We start from the raw sequence: 24385 nt of genomic DNA, 5'->3' as shown, positions 1-24385 counted from the left end.
TTACTGGACGACCTGCCCAGAAGAGATGGACCGTCAATCAATCGTTTATCCTTTACAGAAAGAAGAATCTATCGACATTGCTACCAATACTCAGTGCAATGTTTTAGGAACCGATAAAGTCCTGAATGCAGTAGTATTAGTTTGCGATATGTTTTTATTCTCAGAACTTCTAAATCGTTTAGAAAGCAGTTTGAGAAAGCTAGATTCCCAATGAGTTCGTTGTTTATTGAATGCTCAAATCCTATTTTCTTTATGGTTATTATTAACAAAACAGCACTGCCAGTTATGAGATTAATTTTTCGGAACAAGTGATACTTAATGGTATTATTTTTTTTTCTTAAATTCGATCAACAGAAGAGACAGAACGGCTATTTTACTATAGTATTTAATTTTATCGGACTTACGGAAAATACGGTGACGTGCTATTTTTCTCTTCTTCCTCTTGGCTTAACGACGCTGAAGATCACGCCGGTCATCGAATGGCTTACTAGACTTGTCGATACCAGGTAGATGGATAGTCAGTCCTCACTACAGGGGGGGCGGTCCGGATGGGATTTGAACCCCGTTGCTGCCGTTCGAAGACCGGCGCCTAAACTTAAATAATAAATAAAATAATTTCATCGGACTTTATTGATTCCTCCCACTTTGCAGTAAGCATCAGTTTGTTCCTGTAAACGATTTTGATTATGGTTGATGTAACGTTCAGGCATACAGTACAGTTAAATCTCAATTTTAGCTTAAGCTAGAGCTCAGTTGTATACCATAATCGAACAGCAATATCAAGATCTACATATCCCATTACCTTCCGAAACGGTTCTACAAGGTGAAACAAGTTTTTACCTTGACAGCGTAGTAAGACTCCTGAGCTCAAGACGTTGTGTTTCTAAATCCGATCTAGATCTGGTGTATACCGGCGATACTAGGTTGAGACAATAGGTAACAAAAAGAAATAACTTTCCAAGTTTAAGAGCTAAAAACAAAAAAAAAAGCTGTTGTTTGTTAAGTGGGAATGGATACTTATACTAACAGATATGGAGGCGCCCAGTACCTCTCGTGGTGAATTACAGTAACCGTAACAACTTTTGATTCCAGGTATATTCATTGGTAACCACGATCACTCCTTCCTCTTTTTAATTCTTGTACTTTTTCACTTCTTCTTCTTCTTCTTTATGAGTCAAACAACGAACTCGCTGTATTGCTATGCGCTCTGTGTCGAATGATCATGTCACTGACGAACATCTTCCTAGTGTGGCATGAATCCGGCATCTTCGTCACGTGTCCCAGCCATCGTATCCTTCCGCCTTTGATTATCGTCAGTAAGTTGTGGTTCATTATTCTGCTTCACACGTCTTGCTCGTACACACTACCAAGTTCCACCGCAAGTAAGTAGTGAAGGAAAAACAACGCTTTCATACTGTGAAAACCATTTCACATCATTGAATAGCTTTCAGGTTAAGCTTAATGTCAGGTTTATATAGAATTAAAATTTTTATTTATCTGCTTTTCTTTAATATACCGCTTTATCTTATTTAGTTAAGTGGAAATATTACGAATGTTGGATCAAGTAGTTCTTTTGACTGAGCGATACGATCCGCTCACGCTCACCTCAGAGCGTGATGAGGTAGCACAATATCAGGCGAGTTGCGATCAGAAGATCGCGCTACCTTTTGAAATCAGCGTCTCCTGGACTTGTCAAAATCTTTTTTTGCTCCGTGGTCTTGTAAGGTTTTATAGAGTCAGAGACTATCTTTTCATGGCATTACAATGTTCAAGGGGATTGATATTCCATTTATGTTTTTCTAGACTTGATAAAGGTCTAGCAGGTCAAAGTGATAACGGCACCGGTTTTCACACGTCAAGACCGGAATCCAATTCAATCCCGTCCAGAGCGTTCCCCCACAGTGAGAACGGATTACTCAACTATACAGTATTAACAAGTCTAGTAAACCAGCATATAACCGACATGATCGAGTAGATCTTTAAGTTGAAAAGAAGGACAATTGAAAAACAAGACATGGTTATTTTCAAAGCTGTTTTATTAGACGCGCGTAAGGGGGAACGCTCTGAACGGAAAACGACATCTTTCCCTTGTTTTAACAACAAATACTGCTTTAATTTATTTTCACCAATTCTAAAACAGATTTAGCATAATTGATTTAACGAACATTTTAGTTTTTACATCACAGTGGCAAGGAAACAGCCTGGCCGTTTTAACTGAATAAAAAAAATCCGACTGCCGAGTGAAGTTGGATTTTATCAAATAATCCAACTAACACGTTTAACGCTTCACCAATTTTAGCAAAACAAATACTAGCTGGATTTTAACAAAGAAATATTCCTCATGCATTCTGTGCAAAATCGGCATCCGAATTTGTACCAACTTATCTTCACCCCACTGTTGTCAAAAGCAGCGTTTATACTCAGCTGTCAGATGATTGGACCTTTGGTGTATTATTAAATTTTTTCGTTTGATTTGCTCAATCTTTATCACAGTCTTATTTAATTTCGGAATTATTTGTAAACATATTGTTTTTTCGTTTTTCTAAATTACATTCGAAGCACATTCATCACATTAAACATCCATCTCGTGACCCACGGTGTACCCTTGGTGCTGCTTTATTTCACCTCAGCACTACAGCAGGAACGCACCAATAACAATGATAGTGCTTGTTTACATTCCAAAACTTTTTTGTGATAAGATTTTTAGATAACTTTACGCACAAGATTAACAAACATCGCTATTGAGCTGTGCGTGCGTGTGTGATATTTGACGTGAAATTGCACGGTTGTGATATAATATTTCCTGCTTTGTACACAATGCTGGACAATCCCGTGAAAACTACCGAGGTCAGCGTGAAGAATCGGATCGATTTGGCGGTGGTTCCGCTGAAAGCATTAAGTTCCCGGACATGGGATTTATTGGCCGAGCTGTTGAATCACAAACGAATTTTCACCTCTGAGGATGGCTACTTTCGGGATTGGCGTGGTGTGTTCGATATGGTCGGTATTCCTAAAAACTTTCTACCGCTGGTATCGACCAATGCCAACCCAACCCGTCGTTTGCTGGAGCTCTGGCAGAGCGAGAACCATCAGTGCAAGCTCGAGGCAAACCTTGCCGTGCTGCAGCATGTGCTCGGATGCATCGATCGGTGGGACATCCTGGACGATACATCTAAAATGTTTGGTAAGTATGCGCTGTGCTAATTAAACGGCCACCCCAGTTGAATAAACAACGATCGTTTGTTTACTTTCTTTCAGAGCAAGACGCTGAACAATTTCTCATTCGCGAACAAAAAAGGGTAGCAAAGAGCGTGAACGAAACGGATGAGAAAGTATCGAACGTAGGTGCGGACAGTGACATTATCACGAAGGATGACACTCCCGACCACAAGCAGCAGTACGATGCGTTCATTCTATACGCCGATGCGGACATTGAGTTTGCATCGAAAATGGTAGAACGGTTGGAAGCACGAGGGATGCAACTGTGCCTGAAGGATCGTGACATACTCGGCGGAAGCAACTTTGAGCATGAAGTCATATCGCGCCTCATTTCCGAACGCTGCCGTCGAGTGGTGGTGATCATTTCGAAAGCGTTTCTCGAGAGTCCGTTGAACGATTTCACCGTCACATTCGCCCAGGCCCTGCAGATAGAGAAGAAGGAGCGCAAGGTAATACCGTGCGTGTACGATCGATGCGAACTACCGCCCCATTTACGCTACACCTGCCGGTTGGACTATCAGCGGTCACAAAATTTGTACAACTTTTGGGATAAACTCGCTGACTCAATACGCGACACGCCACGAAAGGTCGGTGTGGAAATGAACGTTCGAGAAGCGCCAGAACAGAAGACTGTCAACGAAACAAAATCCATCTTACCAAGTGCTCCCCGACCAATTCCGAAAGTGATCGTTGAAGAACCTACGCTGGTGGTAAAGATGCCCAGCCCGATGGATCAGGAAAGTCGCTCGGGCAGCTTGAAAAAGTCACACTCATTTTGGGATTTATTTTCAAGCTTTAGTCACAAGAAAGACAAACTAAATGGCAGCACAACGACGCTCAACAGCAACGATGCTGTCCCATCGACCAGTCCGAAGAAAACCAGTTCGTCACCGTTGGCATTGATCAGGCGCGATAAAAAACAAACGATGGTTGGTAGCGGTGGTTCGTCCGCACCGTCTGAGTGTCCACTGGAACAGCCAACAGAAAAGCCAGCGAAGGCAAAAAAGAAATGGTACAAACCGAGCAGCCGGAAAGTGGCAACGGCCGTGTGATGCCACAGCGTGCCTTTAACTTTTACATGTGCAACAGTTGTAACGGGTATGTGCTATGTATTTTGTCTACCAGTTTTAAACTTATTTTGTTTAACAAAGAGAATAAATATTTTAATATTTGCTTAAGAAAAATGCGCACAAAACATATTCAACATAAGATGAGTTCTTGTTCTTCAAAATATTGAACTGATTTTTTTAAGAATTCGGAAGAAAGACTGCCATCGAAAACACGAAGATCGCATACTTATGGTCGGAAATCCACACGACAAGTCAACATTGCTCGTAATGTACTTTCAGCCAAGGCATGTGTCATTTAACCTGGTAAATAACGGACTAACCCCAATCGTTACTCACCAGGAATCCCGTGTTTCAACCCCTCCAATTCCTGCATATGTAAATAGGTGGGTAATTCCCAATGAGGTGCATTTTCTCTGGAGAATCCATGTGGTTCTTTCAATTGTTTTTTTTTAATTATAATTTTTTTGATTAAATTCTGTTTCATAATACTGGGTATCCCGAAGTGGTTTTTACGTTTCCCATGTATTATTTTATTCCCACAGTGTTTTGACAATAACCAGGAATTGAGTTACACGGATTCTATCATATGCAGATTTGAAAATTCGGCAGAACTTTATGTTTAATATCTGGATTTATTGATTGAGTTTAAAATAGTATCAAATTTAGTATTGTATATAAATAAAAAATAACTGTTTCGAAATCAGTGTAAATATCACGCGGAAAGAGGCAAAGTTTTATAGAATCATTATATAACATTTGTAAATATAGTTCATTTTTGTGAATTTTTTTAATTTATTTATTTATAATTGATAATGACGGTCCAGTGCCGTATTGTCTCATTTTTGTGAATATTAATTGAACATGTAAATTCGAATTCATACTCTCAATCTCTCGGACATCTAAACCCCGCGCAGAACGAAAACTATCGAAAATAATAATTTATTCCTTCCCAAGTGTTTGTTTGGTGTTAAGTTACAACCAGGAATTTTGTGACTGGCGCAAAGAAAACCAAATAAATTACTTGTCTTCTTTTACGAGGAATCCGTTCCCTATAGACATAATTTGCCCCAAAAATGAAAATACAAAAGAAAGTGTCATAAAATGTCGATACGAAAACCAAAGTAGTTAAAGGAAAACATAAATATACTCTGGAACACAATGTGATACAGTGCTGGCGGTCTTTCATAGACCCTGGAATCGTATCTCATCTGAACCATTGCATCACGTGGCAAGAACTAACTACCCGGCTGTGTGATATTTATAATCTGCTCCTTCATCTTCTTTGGCATTAACAACTTCAAGAGTCAGCATGTCATATCCGGGCTCCATTAATTTTTGGTTAATTTAAGAAAGCTGACAATTAGATATCAAGCTCACGGCAAGACGGTCCTGATGAGACTTTGAGACGAGCATGGATCCGAGTACGATCCATGCTCGACGTAGAGAATCGCCGTAAACGGGTTGACGCATCTGACCCTTTGTTATGTATGTGCCGTGAATACAGCGATGTGTGTGATCAACTCTATTTGTTATTTGCTATTTATTTGTCAAACAATGGACAAGTGAGCCCTCTCGTGAGATACTATTTTACAGAAACATTCAATGAGGATAGATATACGTACGCAAGTTATAAAACAGAGTTGGACGCATGAACGGAAACACGGTTGGAAACATCTACTACCGAGATCCCCGACTCGACCGCACCACTGATGGCGTTGAAAACACACTACACATTCGTAGAAATGGATCAGAAGAACCGAATGATGTCCGTCGTTCTGTGACAGCTAACATTGCTCGGGCTTGAGGTGATCTGCCTGGGACGCACAAGTTAATTGCCGAAAGAAGCCTTGGGGAGTCACAGTGGCCGCCTAGGAGTCTCACAATAAAACACAACCTTGCTTGAGAGATACGTTCTCCTAAGGAAGGCAGACCAAGCAGAACACATCTGGTATTCCACTATTCCAGCCTCCGATTCCGGCATCGTAGCGGAAAAACTCGTGGGTTTGCGCTGGATGGTCTCTAACCGAGCCTGAGATCGCACTGCATCAGGCCACAAAATTATGTTGGCATATTCCAGGTTTTAATTCGTGTAGCACGTACACTTTTTTTGTTTTTTTTTTCTTATCCAGCTTCAAGAAGGCCTCACCCGGTCGGTAGAGTGAAATAGAATAAATAACAAGTAACGTAAAAAACTACCTTACGAACCAATACGAATTAAAATGTTTAGTTAAATTGAAATCGATTTGATTATCTCAAAATCCCAACATAAGATTTCTTCTCCGTTGCCTTACGATCCATCAGGATCTCATCAAAAGATGCTAAACCGAGAAATATTCACAACACTCTTACATACCTAAAATGTGGAAAGTTTAAATACTACCTTCGACTCATTCGGTCAGATTTTCCCAACATTCTTATAAAATTGCTACAAATAAAAAGTAGCGTTTTACCATCATGCAAAAGAGAGATGATCCCACACATGCAAAAAAAAAATCACACACACACACATAAATAGACCGCATTAATGATCTAGTTCTGCATACTAGCGTTAAAATATGTCTCATTTTATTAATTTCTCTCACTAGCTTTAAAATGTATGCAACACAATAGCGATGTAAAAAGAAAGAACAGTTCCATCACTACAGACATTCAAGTACTCGCTACGGTTCCGCCAGCGGAAGCACTTCAACTGCCACCGAGCGAACGGGACGACGCTAAATTCTTCAGTCCCTTCTCCAGGTGGTCGGCATCGCCGGCGGAAAAGCGATAATTCGGTGGTACGCGGTCCTGTTTGCGGAAGATATGATTCATAGCAGATTGCTTCAGTACGTTCACGTTTTCGTCTATCAGAATGCAGTCCGTGTCCGGCACCGGGGCGCCACCATCATCCGGCTCATGCGAAGGTACGTCGTCCGGGTTGGGTGGTGGTGGTGGTGGTGGTGGTGTAGTCACGACAGATATGTTGTCACAGTTGCCATCGTTAACACACGCGTCCGCGCCAGACGGGTAGAAGCCACCCTCCTGGTAACCATCGATGAGACCATGATGATGCTGATGATGATGATGATGATCGTAAAAAGGTCCCTCCAGCTCGTGAGGATGTGCCGGAGGATTGCTTGTAATGTTGGTGTTGAGAAAGGGAGGTTTGTAGTTCCCGGTGTCTTGTACCCGGGACGAGATGGTTTCCCCCGAGCTGGCCACCTCCGAGATGGTGTTCAAGGGGTACGATTTTGCGAGATGATCGCTCTCCTTACCAAAGACAGCCTCCACGCCAAGGATCTTCAGCACGAGATGTGGATGAGCAAGTACAATCTTTTCCAGCGTGTCGAAATCGATCATGTTTTCCGTTTGCGTCGAACTGGACATTTCCTCCGAGTACTTTTGCGACAGGATTGACTTGCGGCGGTACATCGCTTCGGACATCACCTCCGTCCCGTTCGGACTGGCGATGCCAGTTTCGGCGAAGACGTTCATCTCCCGGCACCACATCTCCGGCGGATGGGAGCTGCTGCGCGCCATCAGCACGTGATCGCTGTCGCGCAATATTCCGACGGCTCCATTCTGCAGGTTCGGTATTGACCGGGCAGGTTGAAAATGACCCAGATCCAGCTGGGAGTTCATGGTGTTGTACGTCATTTCCTGCAGCGCGTGTATAGCATTACGAACCTGAGATGGAAAAGGAAAAACGATCGATTAAAGACTTTGCAGGATGATTGGCCATGTTCGGGAGCTGGAAGTTGATTGAAAATTTATCACTTGCAAATGGTTGATGGACGTTGGCTGTTCCTGCATTTTGTATATTAAAAATGAATGAAATGTTCTGCTTCCTTTTATGGACACTATCAAAAACCCACAATCTAGCACATCCTTCTTCCCATGAAGCGATATGGAAGAGAGATATTGCTGAACTACCTTGAACCACACTTCTAACCTTACACATCCTACAAGGGCTAAAGGACTAGTGCAAGTCAATTCAAGTATTCTCGGTAGATATGCTACAGTATTGCTTATCTAGAATTGTTACGAAAGACAAACCGATTTCATAAATATGTATGCTCAAAATTCCGCGTATCGCTTATTTACTTTGAACATACAGTTGATGCTAACATGATGATGACTGTTCCTGCATTATAGAAGATAAATAAAAAATGATCTAGCTTGAATTTACCAATTGATTCGGCGAAGCGAAACCACCATTTTTGTACAGTTTTTGCATGAGTAGTCAAATGTGAAACAAATTCCCTGTTGCCAGTGTATTTTTGAAGGATATGTGGTTTTTCATAGATGGTCGTCTATAGTTTACAGCATTGGATATTCGCAGCTGCTAAGGCCAGGCACGTTTAATGAATAATGGTATTCAATTGATTGTCACATGACACACATTTTCGTCACAAAGATATTTAAAGATTAATCCTTGGAATTCATACACCATGAATCGCTGAGTTCTTGCACCAAGTAGTTTGTCGTATCATCGGTATAATTTACCATTGCCTCAACATTTCCCTACAGTCTGCAAAAAACCACTTGCTGTACAAACATCTAATCGACAAAATACCGCCATCCCGACGGACAATCCACTGGCGGATGAGCCAAGCTAATGAGAAACTTGCCGCAAAACCATGCGGCACCTTCAACATCTTACCTCCATGCTAAGCGCAGCAACGTCGTTGTGCAGTGTGGTAACCTGATTGTCCAACCGCTCCACGGATACGCGTCCCTTCTCCTTCTCCTTCGCTACCTCCAGGTTGAGCCCTTCGAAGGAGTTGGTCTGCTCGACATTGGCCGGCTGACTGGCCGTCTGCACCGACCGCTGCCGCTCGACTCGCTCTCGCAGTGCCACTAACGATCGGTTGCGGCTGTGTGTTGTGAAACGAGAAGAACTAAATTAATAATATTCTTGCATTCCTCGACACTGCTAATGCTTCAATCGCTCCGGGGTTTATGAATGAATTATGCAATGCGCTTGAATCGGTGCTGGAGCCAGTAGAACATGAGTATAGGTTTTATGCGCTTCAGCTGCTTGTTTAGAATTGTACAATTTAATTCGAATCTATTAGCATTTCTAATGCCGACCACTTGTTCCCGGTTGCTAATAGAAGATTAGACTTGCTAAACTGCTAAACTGTGAGAAATTGTATTTTAAGTAAACGCTGTGACCCAATTTAAACTGTGAAACATTATTCTTTACAGTTTTCTTTCAATGTACAGAATAGTTCATTTGTGAAACGGTCCAGTGCTTTATCAGTTGATTTCGATTTCCTTAACCTGGAGCTGGGGAAACATGATTCCTTCTTCACCTATCTTTGTGTACACCTTTCTTTGAATCATTCACAAAAAATTTCGATCGATTCAGATGCCCGCAAATCGATTGTCAGATGCCCGCAATAGAGTGCAGAACGTCCTGATTCGCAAGCAAATATATTTTTAGGATTTTATCATTAAAGTGTATCAACCAAATCCAATGTCATTGAACTTTATAGTTCTTGCATATCATAAGCGAAAAACGTGTGTTACTCTGCAGGAATTTTGCATGATTAACGAAGGTCTATTTAGGTCTAGGTTAAATGAAACATAGTTTGAGCAATAGCAATAGTACTGCTGCAATAGTTTGAGAGCAGTTCCTCGAATAGGATAAAAACAGTAAGCTAGTTTGCTTGCGATGCAGTTAATTCTGCAATGATTATATTGAATTCCCAAATGTAATTATTAGACTTACAAAATGCCATTATGTAAAGTAGCTATTTTTAAGAAGAGAGAACAAACTACTCACTAACAAGTGAGAGGTTAGGCCTCCCGGTAATTCCGCACTGACTGCGGGCAAAGAGCTTGAAGAGTACGAAGAACGACCTCATGAGGATGAAGACGGATAGACTAAAGGTGGTATAGACAACGAATTTTGTGCCTACTTTTGAAATCTCTCTTCTTGGCTTAACGACCTTCTAGGTCATGCCGGTCATTGCTTATTGCTTACTAGACTTGCCGATACCACGTAGTCAGTCCTCACTACGGGAGGACGATCCGGATGGGATTTGAACCCCAGTCCTGCCGTTTGGAGACCGGCGCCGCTGTCGCCTACATCACCGGATCGGCCCACTATTGAAATATACTCTAAATTAAGGAAGAGTATGGCCCTTTTCTATACGGCTTACTCATACAGGATTTACCGAGTCACTTAACGATTTGAACAGTGTATTTCGTCGATTCTGATATGTATTTGTATTTCTGTCGAACGATTCTATTCCATCCATATGTATTTTTAATCGTTTCATGTGAGTTTTAACATTTAAAAATCCTGCATGCGAATGGAACCCAATAATTCGCTCTTATAGCTTGTTTGAATATTTTAATTTAACAAAATTGAAATAGTATTTTAAATACAGAACAATACGGCGCTAAACCGTCATAATTAATTATAAATAAATCAATAAATAAATACAGTTTTACTAGATTTAATTTATTAAAATAAGGAATCGTTTAAAAAAGACCAGCATCTCCATATGTATATGATTTTACATTTGTGTTAAAAATCATAAAGCCGGGGGCCACTGAAGATTTCAAAATAAAAAATACACAGGAAGACACAGATGAATGCATCTATGAATAAATTGCTCGATTGAAGTGGAAAAAATTCTCAGAATCTACGAAATACACCGTTCGAATCGTAAAGTGATTCGAGAAATCATGTAAAACAAATATGACAATTTTTTAATACACATTCGCATCAGCGTATTTGCCGAAAAGAAGACTATGGGGTTTAAAAGATTTTTTTTAAATTGAAAGCTTTATTATGAAGGCTTGGTAACTCTTTCAATTTCCAAAGAATTTTCTATCGTTGATTATTACTACGTTCGATTCTAGTCCGTTGTTCAGTATCGAATCCCTTGATAATAGAAAATTTTGAAGCGCTTCTAGAGACAGGTTCTAAGAGCAAAATCTTCAAGATTTGTGAAGATTTTGTTGCCCTACAAGTGTATCCCAGCGCTCCACGGGCATTAAATCGTGCTGCCCTTCCTGAGAACTACAGTTCTCTTTTAACAACAGATTCCTCGATGCGCGAGGAAATTAAGACCATACCGAATGATCTTCGCCCGAGGGTAGGTCCGGGCATTTTCATGAACAAGTATGGTCATTTAGACCAAATAAGCCAGTACTACACTGATGGATCATCCACTGAGGAGAGCACTGGCTTCGATGTTTTTAGTGAGTCCACCGAAGCACTTTTCAAATTGAGGCAGCCATGTAGTGTTTACACCGCAGAGCTAGCTGCAATATTTTACGCACTATCGATGGTAGCAGCGAGACCTTCGGACCAGTACTTCATTTTCACTGATAGACTTAGTGCTATTGAAGCACTGAGATCTCCGAAGACTGTTAAGAGTCAGGATTTCCTCACCATCAGAATCATTGAACTGCTTGGCTCAATGTTCGATAAGGCGTTTAGGATCGCGCTATTCTGGGTCCCTTCTCATGGTGGAATTCCCGGCAATGAAAAGGCAGACGCACTGGCCAAAACAGGCGTCCAAGAAGGCACTTTTTACGACCGACCGATCTCGGCCCAGGAGTTCCTTCGTTTCCCACAGCAACTTTCCCTGTCTCGCTGGCAGAGCATGTGGGAGGCGGATGAACTCGGGCGTTTTCTTTTCTCGATCTCTCCGCAAGTGTCCCTGCGGCCTTGGTTCGATGGCCTCTCTGTAGACCGGGCATTCATACGAATGATGTCTCGACTAATGTCGAATCATTTTGCATTGAATGCTCATCTACAGCGTATAACTCTGGCTAGGACAAAGGTGTGTGGCTGCGGTGACGGATTCCACGATGTGGAACACCCTCTGTGGTCCTGCGTGGAATTTGAAACCGCAAGACCCTCCTTGTTGAGTGCAGTCGAGCATATTGGCAGACGCTTGGGTACTGAAATTAGAGAAGTGTTGGCTACCAGTGTCGTCCCCTACATGAGGATCATTTACCGATTCGCCAGAGACAACGGTCTTGTCCTATGATTCCACATCCCTAGTATCCTTTCACTCCTTATTCGTATTCCACCATTCCTTTTTTGTTAAATGTTGTGTTATATATGTCTTAAGTGTATTTTTTGTAGTGCCACGGGTGATTTCTTCTTGCGTTTGCGAATGATCTTCAACGAGCGTTGCCTTGAAGCTCTCTATCTTGAAATTTCAAGGAATATCCGAAAAATATAGCATATTAATAAAAAAAAACTCCTTTTAAATCGCCACTTTTGACAAATTCTTTTCTAATAGAACACGGTCATCATAGAATTCCTCTAATATACAATGACTTTCGGTAGCCGATTTGTTCATGCACAGGTAATGAGGCAGAACTCCCCGAAAGAACACTTTATTCGGTACAAATGCTGCCATTTTAGAAGTTCATGGAAACTACTTTTTTTACACTTCAGGAAAATGACAGCTGAGGGAAAATAAAGTATGAAGATGACACTTCAAAATGACAGTGCTGCAAAATTGCACCATAGTAAAGTTGAATAATTTACAACGCTAGTACTTCAGGCGCACGAACTTATTTATAGTCCGATATGAAAAATGAATGTTTCAGTGTGTCAGGTCGCTCCAACGAACTAAAATGTTTAATTTTTTTTTGGTGTCAAAAACATAAAATCATTGCATCATTAAATCAAAGCACATCAGGAAGGATAATGTGTGATATTGGGGCAATTCCGATGAAATGCGTTATACTATGTTCTTAATCCCTACAACATGTCATGATTATCAGTCATGGCCTTTGAAAAACTGTCCAAGTTGTTGGGAAACATCTTCCGCACCTAGCCACACTTGTAAGGAAAGGTAGTTCAACGAATAAGAGAAACAATTGACCTTAGCCTCTATTACAATTGTGAAGAAAATATTTTAAAACGTCTAATATGCGTATTAAACGCAAAAATAAACTTTGAACAACATTTGCAGATGTTTTAACCGAGTATGCTCGGGTTAAGGCTAAAAATAAGGAGGAAATGCCTTATAAATCTGTAAAAATCTAATCAACACAAGCGATGTTGACAATACGGCACTGGACCGTAATAATCAATTGTAAATAAATAAATAAATAAAATAAATTTGCAGATGTTTTAAATGGTAAAAGCTAGAAAACATTCATTACAAATACTTTTGTCCAATTTTCTGCTCGGCTTGCAAACATCGTACTTCGTGTGCACGTTTTTGGGCTTGTTTTGAAAGTGTCCGAATTTTCGTTTGAGTCACTATATCAGTCGGTCAGGCAACGATCACATAGATCAGTATACACAAGAAATCGGCATATTTGAACTGAGATAAGGATTCGAATATTAATTTTTTAAATCCTGGAAAGATTTTCGTCTCTATAACCACAGATAACTTGAGAAGCTTGTCTGCTGAACACAGTGTAGTAAGCTAAAGTGTTGAACAAATATTCGAAAAATCATCATACTCAAACGGCATCTAACAAAAGAAAGCATAAGATGGCAAACTAAGTGCCAATAATAGTACTGAAAAATAAAAATCAAATAAATAAATGAATACATTATTATACAGGCTACATTTCACATGAAATGAGTCACAAGTTCACATTTATGTAAGCAAACCTCTAACAAGGGCTAAAAAAATAGAACAAAAAAGGAAAAACAAAGTTAAAAAAGATGCAAAAAAAAACCGTGCGTACCGAAGAATCGCTTCTAACGATGCATTTCGATGGCAAACATCGTGAATCCTCGAAAGGATGCTCCATTTACTTTCCCAAGTAAACAAACTTTACCATTCGGTGTATCGCTAGCACAGCTTGCGATTCCCAAACTTGACGCTCACCTGTTGATGTTTCGCGCACTATTTGTTTTAGTCAAGTTCCGTGCTTACCTATGCACGAGTTTCGCGTGCCGTGGGCTAGTTCCCAGATTGTGTGCCGGTGACTTCTGCAGCGAGGTGTTCATCGGCGAGGCAGAACTTGTCTCCGCATCCGACTGGTTCTCGTCGTCCTCACTGATCGAGGGCAGCGCCAGACAGGGACCGTTGTTTTCCGTCTCTTCCTCGGCTTCGTACCCTTCCCGCAGGTTGTACGTGAGATCGTGCTGGATGTCGTTGGCAAACTCTTGCTGGTACTCGGGGTACAGGCGCAACACTTCCACCAGACCACTCATGTGGATGCTTTTCAGATCACAATAGGTGAGTGCCTGGGAAGATGGATTCAACGCAACCGATATCATTGCGATTTGCGGCGAAATCTACAGAGCGTTTGCTAGAAGGATGTAAATTTACCTTCACATCACCACTGCTCTTCACGATGGTATCCTGCGACCCGGTGTTGCCTGAGTTGCCCTGATTCCCGTGCAGCAGATGTATACTTATATCACAGCCAACGAGGTCTCCCTTACCTTGGGTACCACCACCAATGGGACACGGATGCTAATTAGCTCAGGGTGCATAAAACCACCGCTGGTCGTACCGGCACTTACCTAGGATGGCGACGACCATGTTGTTTTGCATGACCTCCATCGAACCGTTGCATATGTAATAGATGTAGCTCAGTGCATCGCCTTTGTGGATCAGATACTCGCCCGGTGCGCAAAAGTTCGCTTTGATATGTAGAGAGAGCAGCTTTAAGCAGCCCTGAGAAAATCCATTCGTGTTGCAACAGGACCGGGAAGCGAATGAAAATAAAACGAACAAAATATTTCAACGTCGTATATCGTCGTTATGTAAAGTCAAAATATACAGAGACTTGCCTGGGATGCGGATTCAAATATTGGTAGCTGCAATATTTCACGGTGCAGATGCATTGATATGTCTCCTCGTAGCTCCTCCGGAAATTCTTTTAAAATCTGGTATTTGAATGGTATGTGATGAAAATTGAAGCAGCAATTAGTTGCCGTGAATATTCGAATCCAATCAACGTTACTGTCTTGTTGTGTTAAGTTTATAAATTTTGTTTTTGTTTGCTTGGAATGGCCAGCCCACTAAGCTTTCGGACAGATGTTCCAGGAAAACACACCAATTGCACGCGAGCGAAATGATCTCACTCAAGCTCATAAAAGCATCGCATTCCGCATAACTCGTGGGAACTGTGCAGTGTCTCCTCCAAATTCTTATAAATCGTGTATAATTTTAGCCGTGCGCTTGGCAATGTCCTGTTTGTTCAACCAAATCCACCCCTAATTCTACATAGAATTTCAGCGAACCGTACCTAATGGTAGCCATTACCACAAAACTGCAATTGATTAGCTAAATATTTTGAAAGCATAAAACGTATTGCATAAATAGCTATTATTACCACAATGGTTGTTGGGAATTTTGGGTAGCAAACCCAAACTCACTTATTTAGTGGTATTTGCTAGAGAATGTGGTATGTTTTATTTGAATTTTAATTTGGACACTGTTGTGCATCTACCCTGATCGGTCATAAATTATTTTACTGTTGTGTTGGCTATTTACCGCGAAATTACGTTCCCGTGGTTTGCTGTTCGACATGTCTGATATGTTATGTGCCAAGTTTAGACATTCCTTGAGAAACCTGGTTGATTTTGTAAGCGGTGTGAACGATTGATGTCATCGATTAAAATATTATTTTTTTTCAAATATCTTTACGATTTTAAACTGCAAGAGGCATATGAGGAGAATGATTCTGACTTTGACTCTTGATACGACAAGATCTCTAACTTTAATAAGTGTCGCTTGAATAGTGAGGCCTCTTGCACGATAACGTCTCTTGATAAACGAGCTCATTTGAGACTCTTCTTCTATCCCTAAGCTTCAGCGACTACGAAATCGAGTATGATTTCATGAGGTTTCATGGTACATAAGGTCCTATCAAACTCGAAGTCTTTGATGGTTTCGGCTCGGACAAAAAGGCTTCCCATTACGATTTTTAAATGGGTCCTAGACTACAAAGTTTGTAAATTATAAATGGAAATGAGAATCTGTGTTTTCGGGGGGTTTTGTTTTTTTGCTTGATACATTGATTTCTAGTCTTAGACGAGGACAGCTTTTTGATCGTGAGATTTACTGGTACATAAGCCCCATTTGCCAACAAAAAATTCTGTACATTAAAGTAGCACAAAGAGGCCGCTTATATAATAAGATCCAATGATAAATGAGACTTTGGCAACGACAACTGTTCAGTCACTCACAGATGATAAGTACCCTGAATTATGTTGGAGATCGAGATATAGCTTGGATAGCGAGAACTCTTAGTGGTCGTAGTCTCTCGGATTACGAGTCCCCTGGACAAGGACTTTCTTGTTCGCGATCACGCACTCGATACAATGCTAAATCCCCCACAGCATAAACTGACCAAAATCAATCATGTAAAATAACATGTTCAATACTGAGCGACGTTTTCATGATGACATCAAAATATTCTCGTAGTAAATGTAATTCCTTCGCTATCATTCTTTTTGGTTATTTGTTGTGTTGTCTATGGCTTAAGTGGATTTTGTAGTGCCACGGGTGATCCGATGACGAGACAACAGCATTCGGGAGCAATTTTAACACTGCCGTAACAAGGGAGGCAGGCGAATTCCTCAGCACAGTGTTCTTGGAATCAGTCCATCCTTGACACAACAAGTTCTGCCGTACTGGCGTTAGGTCGGCATTGTGTTTGGTTTAAGTCCCGAAACAGCAAAAAGTCCACAATAAACAAAACTCCAATATGTATATGTATACAAACCGGAAACAGTCAACCATTATCCACAATAGCTACATCACCAAGGACCAAACACAACTACACCTACCTGAACTACCAAGTGCAACGACCAAAGTAAGACTCAACAACGCGTTTCCAACTCATCCACAATCGAATAAGGAGGAAATCCCTTATCATGATTGATCCATAGTTAGTCCCACTGTCCCATTTAATTATAAATCAATAAATAGATAATTATAATTCAGGATTGTATCTGTAAGTATGCAAATATTTTACCAGTAGTTTTGAGGAACGGTTCAGCACTACAGCGTTGTTAAAATTATAAAAATTTTCATTCCACTTTATGTGCATACACAAAATCAAGCCACCATTTTGCTTTTCCCAACAGCACAAAGACCCAACACAAACGAACAATAGCCCGGTTCGGTTCCAGTAGCTCGAAAGAAAGCTAAACAGTGCCACTCGTCGAGGAGTAAACTTGCTGCCTGTAGTGCTGATTAAAGCAGCGACTACACAATTGCATCAAATTCACACAGCCCGTTCTGGTGCACTGAAATGCATCGAGCTTGGAGCGTCGAGAGATTTGAGAGTCACAAATCGCAGAGGTAGAGTGGCGCTTCTTTTTGTTTCATTGCGGATCTGGGACAAATGAAAACCAACGAATGCGTTCCATTAAAAGTTGTACATGCTGCCCCTGTTGGTTTCTGTCGTCATTATTCGTCGCTCGTGTACGCTTGCATTTCGTGCGCAAAGTAGCAACTTGCTTCTTGGGGGTCGCTCTCAATGTATTAAGTTGTATGCAACGGATGTAATTTGTCCTGGGAGTGGAACATTTCCCGCAAACCAGCAAGATCTTAATGTCATGTTGCAAACCACCAACCGCTCTTACGGTGACTTACCTCGTACACATCAATTCCATGATTAAGTGACCACATTGTTTGAAAGTAATCCTGCATTCGCTGTTTCAGCTCTTTGGGCATCTGCAAGCAGGCAAAGGAAAAACAAATGGAAACGAGAAGGTTCTTAGGCATTTAAAAAAAAAATGAACAAACGAAATCAGGGTGCGTAAGGAAAAAAATTTAATTCCATTCGTTTCCAAGGTCGCCGAAAAGCTTGAACGAAAGCGAAGGACGCCCTAGGGAGGACATGTAACGGCGAACGAATGCCGAATCACGTTGCAGCAGTGAAAAATTGTGTCGCAATGTGTCCCATTTTCTGCGGGACCTGTTCCATCTTGAGCAGGTTGGACTGCTGCTGCTGCTGCTACTACTACTTTCTGTTGGAGCCTCTTCAAGTGCAACTCACCTGATGCAAAGCGATGAAATCCTTCAAGTCACGCCACTTGCTCTGGTACAGGGAGCGGCGTGAATACATCCGCTGAATTATGGCTGTCACGTTTCCGAACACCACGGCGTGCATAAGAGCTGTAAAAGGTGCGTGATAGAAATAGATGAAACGAGTGAAAAATCGAGCAAACTCGTCAGGTGCGAGGATACGAAGAATGTAAAACACATTTTCCCAAAAATCCTTCCGCGCGGATCGATGTCGCCGTGATTCACAACAGATCTCACCAAACGCCCTGGATGAAAACTGTCAAATGGCTACGGGGAAAAAGGGTGTCTGTAGGCGGCTGCCTGTGTACATGTTCATAACTATACGCAAAACCAAGGCAGCTGTTAGCACAATCAGCGAGATTGTAAAAGACACTTGGTCGAGCGAACCGCAGCGTAATCGACGACTTGCTGGGAAATTGGAGCAACTCCACCAGGGCTGGAACGGCAACAGGAAACGGGGAATTATTTCGACATTCCCTGCCCACTGCTTTACCGCAAAACCTCATTAGGACAGTCGATATCGCGAATTCAATCGTGTGGTTTGAGCCAGATTTGATTTGGTTTTTCGTTTCACGATCGTCCTACTCTACTACTACTGCTGCTACTGGTGGGCAACCGTCGTCTGACAAACATTAAACACCCGCCTTGGCTCTAGCTGTGCGTATCGTTGTCTGTGGGTCACGTTTTAGAAAAGTGTCTCGTTTCTCGAAGACGCTCTGCTGACCATTCTTCGTTATTTCTTTGCCTTCTTGTAAAGAGACTCATCGTTGAGGAGAAGAAAACATAAAGAAAAGAAAACAAATTCTGCAGCAATTTTGGGGAAGCGACCACGAAAACCACTGCCCAGGAGATGTGGCCATCCAGTTTTCATTCGTTTTTTGGCCATTTCCACGCATTTTCTTTGATATTATTTACCCATTTTCTACACATTTCGGTCCCTTTGCCAGAGTCAATTTGAACGTGTTTCTAAGACTCTGTCATTTGCACCTATTGTTATTCCGGTCAGAAGGATCCGGATTGCTCTCTTGCATTGAAATTGGTCTCGCCCTAAAAGCACACAATACTAAACTTCGTCGCCATCGAGGTTTGGGATTTTTTCCCCACTTTTTCCTTTGCTTAAAGTTACTGCCACGGGCGACAAAATAAGTTAAGGATCAGAAGCAGAAGCTATAGCTAAGTCTTGAGCAAGGTAGGTATAAAATTAATCACGATAAGGCAATCAATAGGATAGGACACAAAGGATAGGCTCGCAAAGGTTTACCCTTTTATTTACTCTGTCTATTCATTTATTTCAAATTATTGCTTCAATATTAGAAAGTAAATCACTGTTCGGGTCGTCCGATCATTTGATGAGAAAAAAGTTTAAAGGATTTTTAAGCAATGGAATCAAGACATCACCGGAGAAGTTCGGTAGCAATGGAACTGATCTTCACACGACAGGGCCGTGAATCAAATCTCATCCAGACCAAGAGGAATCAATAATTTACGTAAGCCATTAAATGGGAGGCATGATCGATCAGGCCATTAAGCCAATGAAAATAATTAAGTTTTTGTTTCACTAGAAATTTCACGTTATTTCATTTGAAGGCCCAGTGTCCCAAGGAATCACGCCATTATTCACCGTCTTTTGTAACATGTTTGCTGTGTAATGTATCTAGAGGAAGTATTACAGCTTTATCTATTGATTTGAAGCAGCTTTGGCCAAATCAGTTGAGGAAAGGCAAGATTAGTTCATCCTGTTCTGATATATTTAGTTTCACAACATATCCTCATTTTCAGGGGTTCGTGCATTCTTCTAAACGAAGAATAATAGCTGAAACATTACGGATACTATTGCACAAAATTGTCGGCAATGTCAGAGACAATGCCGACCGTGTCACAATAACTCGAATCGAGTGACTGAAGTGACTGATAAAATTAAGTTTGTTTGTGCGATTCCTGATAGACTTCAGCAAACGAGAGGTCCGAATATAAGATCCGTCCGGAACGGGGTAGCATTACATTAAATAAATCCTTCTCAGATACATGATTCGGTCAGAATCGAGTTCTTTAAATTCTAAGTTGTATTTTAGTTTTCAATATCAATTCCGAAATAAAATGTCTATTTCTAAATTATGATTTATAAAGGACAAAATATAGTGCGAAATTTATTTTCCCTTTTCTTAAACGGCATTACAACCTCAAGAGGACTTCTTATACCATTTTTGAATTCATCAATTCGATTTTTTTTAAGCTTGATAGCGAGTCTTGCGAACATTGATGAGATTAAATGCTCGGTTTTGCTCCGTGAAAAACTGGTGTCACAATCGCTAGGTCATCGGAATGTCGAAGTATTCTTACATTTATACAAGACAAACTCTAGCCTAATGAGTTTTTTAGGACTTCGCACACATTTTACTTTTTCATGCGATGACAGATCATTAAAAACGACAAAAAATAATTTAACAAACGATAACAGTATTGTTGTTTGGTTTATATTGCTGATTGTTTGAAGCCGATTGATATTTGAAACGTTTTTATCCATACCACATTGTATGAATCGTGTTTACTGTTTCTAGAAGATGTTTTGTTCTATTTATGGAAAAGAATACAAACAAGCAAAACTCACATTATATCATTATCAAACATAATGCTAGAGTTTCAACAGCTGGTGGGCAAGAATGAATTTCACTTGCAATTGATGGTATTTGCCCTGTCTAGAACTTATGGTACAGATTTCAATTACCATCTACCATTTTGTATGGATGCTTCGAGCGTAGAAGCATGATCGTGTTGCGTACCCTAAACTACAGAAAAAACTCGTCCGGCTAGTTCATCATATATTGTTTCCATAACCTCCGTCGAGGAAAACATCTGGCGGAAAAAGGCCATTTCCCAGCCCACCGCGGTTTACATAGCGTTTTTCTCTGCCTTGCTCTCTCCCTGTCTCTCTCTCTTGGGGTTTCCCTTAAACCGGACGAACGATCCAACACGCCTCAAGGATTTATCCCTCGTAGCGAAGGTGCAAACAGGACGATCCAATCAACACCGCAACGAACCTCGCATCCTGATCCATCCCGTTCCACCCGATTGACCCAAAACGTCCCTTCCCAAGTGACTTACCTCCGATCAGCATCATGATGATGCTGAAAATTTTCTCACTCAGTGTAGTCGCCGAAACGTTGCCGAAGCCCACGGACGTAAGGCTGGTGAAGGTGAAATATAATGCCGTTATGTATGCCTCGCCATGTGTCACGTTAGATACGGGAATTTTAAGACGCTCCGCCAGTGTGTGGATCCAGCCTGCGGGACGGCCATCGTCGCAGGTGTATTCGGCGCGTGTGACGTCGGGTCGGGGCCGGGAGCGTGCGCGCGAAGTTGGTGAGCGTGGGTGAAGGGCAAAAAGAAGGATAAAACTTGAAACCATTCCATAACGAATTTGTGGCTGATGAACTGTCGGCCGTCAGGGCGCATCAGAATGTCGGAGTGATTTTTCACCTGCGGCCATCCTAGCGGAACGGACGGTCGGGACCGGGCGCAACCGGTGCGTTTGTTGGGGTTTGAAACTTTTCAAGCACTACACCACCAAACTTTTACGAGAATCGCCCAGGTAAATGCTTAACATTGAGGGCCTCCCTCTTTCCAGCGCTCGTTTAATCTCCCACAATCTTCTCGAGACAATGGCGCCGAGTGAGGGGTTTGAATTTCGAAAAAGACCGGGAGAGAAAAAAAGAATCATTTGAGTTCCTTCTTTTCCTGTTGCGTTTTGGGGGGATTGCTTTTCCTATGTGAAGTTTCTATTTTCCAAGGGCTTCTTTTGCACTCCCAGTCAGCCCTGTCTTTCTCTACCGGCTAGGGAGTAATCTTTGCTTATCTTATTAAGTGAGCTCGAGTACGCGTACGGCGTACTTTATTTGTTGTTTTTTGGGAGTGTTGTTTCGCGGGTTTCGCACACTTTCGCTACTGCTGTGGGCTATAAAAGCACTCTACTGGAATAGTTGCCAGAAATTGGAAAGATACGCTTCCGAAGCGGGACAATAGCTACTTTTACCTTTTGTTTTTTGCCTGCTAAGAGCAAATCGATAAGAAATACGCGTGAAGAGTGTAAGAGTCTATAAACTGTTCGTGTACGAGGGTGCGAAGAAGTATGTTCAAATACACTGATATTACTTCCTATAGCCGTGTCCCAGAAGCATTAGTATGTCTGATTCGTATCGTATCACATAGTCACATCTATCGATCTCAAGATTGGTACAAAAATACTTGAACAAATCCAACACCGATGATATCAATGATGAAACTAAGATTTATGAAAGGGTTTCCGAGTTTAGTACCGAGAAAAAACTATTAGCCTTTGAAAATGTTTACAAAATCAGCTTAACTTGACCTCGAAGATTGGTATTAACCTAGAATAAGGTTAAAAAAGAACTTTATCTAATTGTAAATTATAAACAAAATTGAAATGAACTATAATCGCTTTTTACTATAATTTAATTATGATTAATAAAATTGATCAATTCTTTAATTATGAAATTTGTTGAAGACCAACAAAACTAATCAGCTTGTACTACAACCAGAAGTGTTCTCTGAACGGCTGCGGTGAACCTTATTACCTGAACTTTGAACAAGAAAACTAATTTAAAACAACATCATAATAACTCTCAAAACATAATTTGATTAGTTTTGGTTTGAATAGTTTTAGTCAGTGTTTGGTAAATTTATGAGGCTATTTTATCACGTCAATTCATTCGATTGTACTGAAATAGTGAAGTATATCGAACACCAAATAATTTTAATAAAAGTTTAAACGCTGGATTAGGCGATAGCAGCGTCGTTCTTTACACGGAACAACCGGAGTTTAAATCTAAATTTGAAACAAAAATACAACAAAAATACATAAAAATGTGTATGCTAGGAGCGTTTTTTGTTCTTTCTAAAAAAAAACAAAAAACAATGTTTTTGAAGCAAGAATGGCGGATTTACAGAAAGGTTCAGCTTTATGGTGGATCAGCTGTAGGGAGTGTTATCAGTGTATACGCATGCATAGAGTCAAATTACTTCAATCCTAAACTAGCTACTGATGATAATGGACAGCTTACCGAAAATATCTCACAAAAGTATCGCTTCTAATAGAATTCTTTTTACTGCACTACAAAGCCAATTAAAGTATGCGATCAAACAAAGTTCCGAATTGTATCAACTAAACTGCGGGCAGGGTTCTGCGATCGTAGATGTGCTACTTTACTTACTTCAAAACTTTGTCAATGTGAGGAATGTGTGCTTGTGTGATTTCTAAAAAGCATAGTTTAAAATGTCTCAAAAGTCTAAACTACTCCAATCGCAAAGTTTCGATTCGGACCGCTGGGAACGAATTTGTCAAGCACTTTCGACGGATAGATAAAAGCTATTGTTTTGGTGCAGTTAACTCCATTTCAAATTCATTTTTAATCGCTCAACATCGCTGCAATGTAACTGCTTCTTTGGCCTAATTATCGCGTACTCAGAGCTCAAGGACTTACGCTCAACGTCGTCGTTTCGCTGTGTAAAGGGAAATGTGCGCTCCACTTTGCAGTTGCAGCCGTACTTGGTGAGAGTGCATGTATCACTTATTAACGTGTACCCAACTGTACCGCTTGCCTAATGGGTTGGTTTTGCCAGCGACAAATAGGGACGATGAAAAAAGGTACCCCGACACTACTGGCCGCTCGCATGTCGATCGAGACGTGTGTACACACGTGTACACGTGAGGGGGCGGGTGCTTGCACTACACTTACCGATGTCCCAGTCCGCATCGTTTATGAGTCTTTCTTTCTCTGCAATCACAAACCAAACGCAAGCCAGCCAATGTGCAACTAAAGAGAAGCATAGCATCAACAGGGTTAAAATCATAGCCGTGTACTGCGAGTATCTATCCATCTTTTGAAGCAATCGTGCCAGCCGCAATAAACGTGTTAATTTGACTAAGTGTATGTGAGATTCCTGTGCAGGGAGTAGAACGGGAGTAGAAGAGAAATAAGACGGATCATTTTACTTTACTCCTAAAAACGGTACGAAAAATACATTGTTGGTAATATGCGCTACTCAGGCGATTCTAGCGGAACTGCTAGTGGAATGGAATTGTATGAGCAAAATGTTGCACGAGTT

General features: G+C 41.1%; 2 protein-coding genes across 2 annotated transcripts in view; one reads left to right on the top strand and one right to left on the bottom strand.

The window, feature by feature from the left end:
* The first annotated feature begins 2793 nt into the window (after positions 1–2793).
* On the top strand, positions 2794–4301 carry LOC126562227 (myeloid differentiation primary response protein MyD88). Its single transcript, XM_050218672.1, has 2 exons — positions 2794–3184; positions 3259–4301. Exons 1-2 carry the CDS (start codon positions 2818–2820, stop codon positions 4269–4271), a joined length of 1380 nt encoding a protein of 459 aa, XP_050074629.1. The 5' UTR covers positions 2794–2817; the 3' UTR covers positions 4272–4301.
* A 2654-nt stretch (positions 4302–6955) lies between these two features.
* The window catches only part of LOC126563534 (potassium voltage-gated channel subfamily H member 8), a 33810-nt gene continuing 16380 nt past the window's right edge, over positions 6956–24385 (bottom strand). Inside the window, exons 8-17 of the mRNA XM_050220180.1 lie at positions 24016–24220; positions 21365–21544; positions 18234–18352; positions 17828–17908; positions 15013–15108; positions 14743–14896; positions 14546–14661; positions 14147–14460; positions 8932–9145; positions 6956–7955 (exon numbers count right to left, since the gene is read on the bottom strand). Coding sequence (XP_050076137.1) covers positions 6975–7955; positions 8932–9145; positions 14147–14460; positions 14546–14661; positions 14743–14896; positions 15013–15108; positions 17828–17908; positions 18234–18352; positions 21365–21544; positions 24016–24220 — 2460 coding nt within the window. The 3' untranslated portion in view covers positions 6956–6974. The remainder of the gene's footprint in view (positions 7956–8931; positions 9146–14146; positions 14461–14545; positions 14662–14742; positions 14897–15012; positions 15109–17827; positions 17909–18233; positions 18353–21364; positions 21545–24015; positions 24221–24385) is intronic.

This window comes from Anopheles maculipalpis, chromosome 3RL, assembly GCF_943734695.1.
Source record: "Anopheles maculipalpis chromosome 3RL, idAnoMacuDA_375_x, whole genome shotgun sequence".
Lineage (NCBI taxonomy): Eukaryota > Metazoa > Arthropoda > Insecta > Diptera > Culicidae > Anopheles > Anopheles maculipalpis.
Note: the sequence above shows the minus strand (reverse complement) of the source record. Positions and strands in the feature narration are given on the sequence as shown.

Bases quoted from the DNA above. Each gene is read 5' to 3' on its own strand.
- LOC126562227 (XM_050218672.1), top strand. From the start codon at position 2,818: ATGCTGGACAATCCCGTGAAAACTACCGAGGTCAGCGTGAAGAATCGG. The intron at 3,185-3,258 runs GTAAGTATGCGC...ACTTTCTTTCAG, and splicing joins CGATACATCTAAAATGTTTG to AGCAAGACGCTGAACAATTT.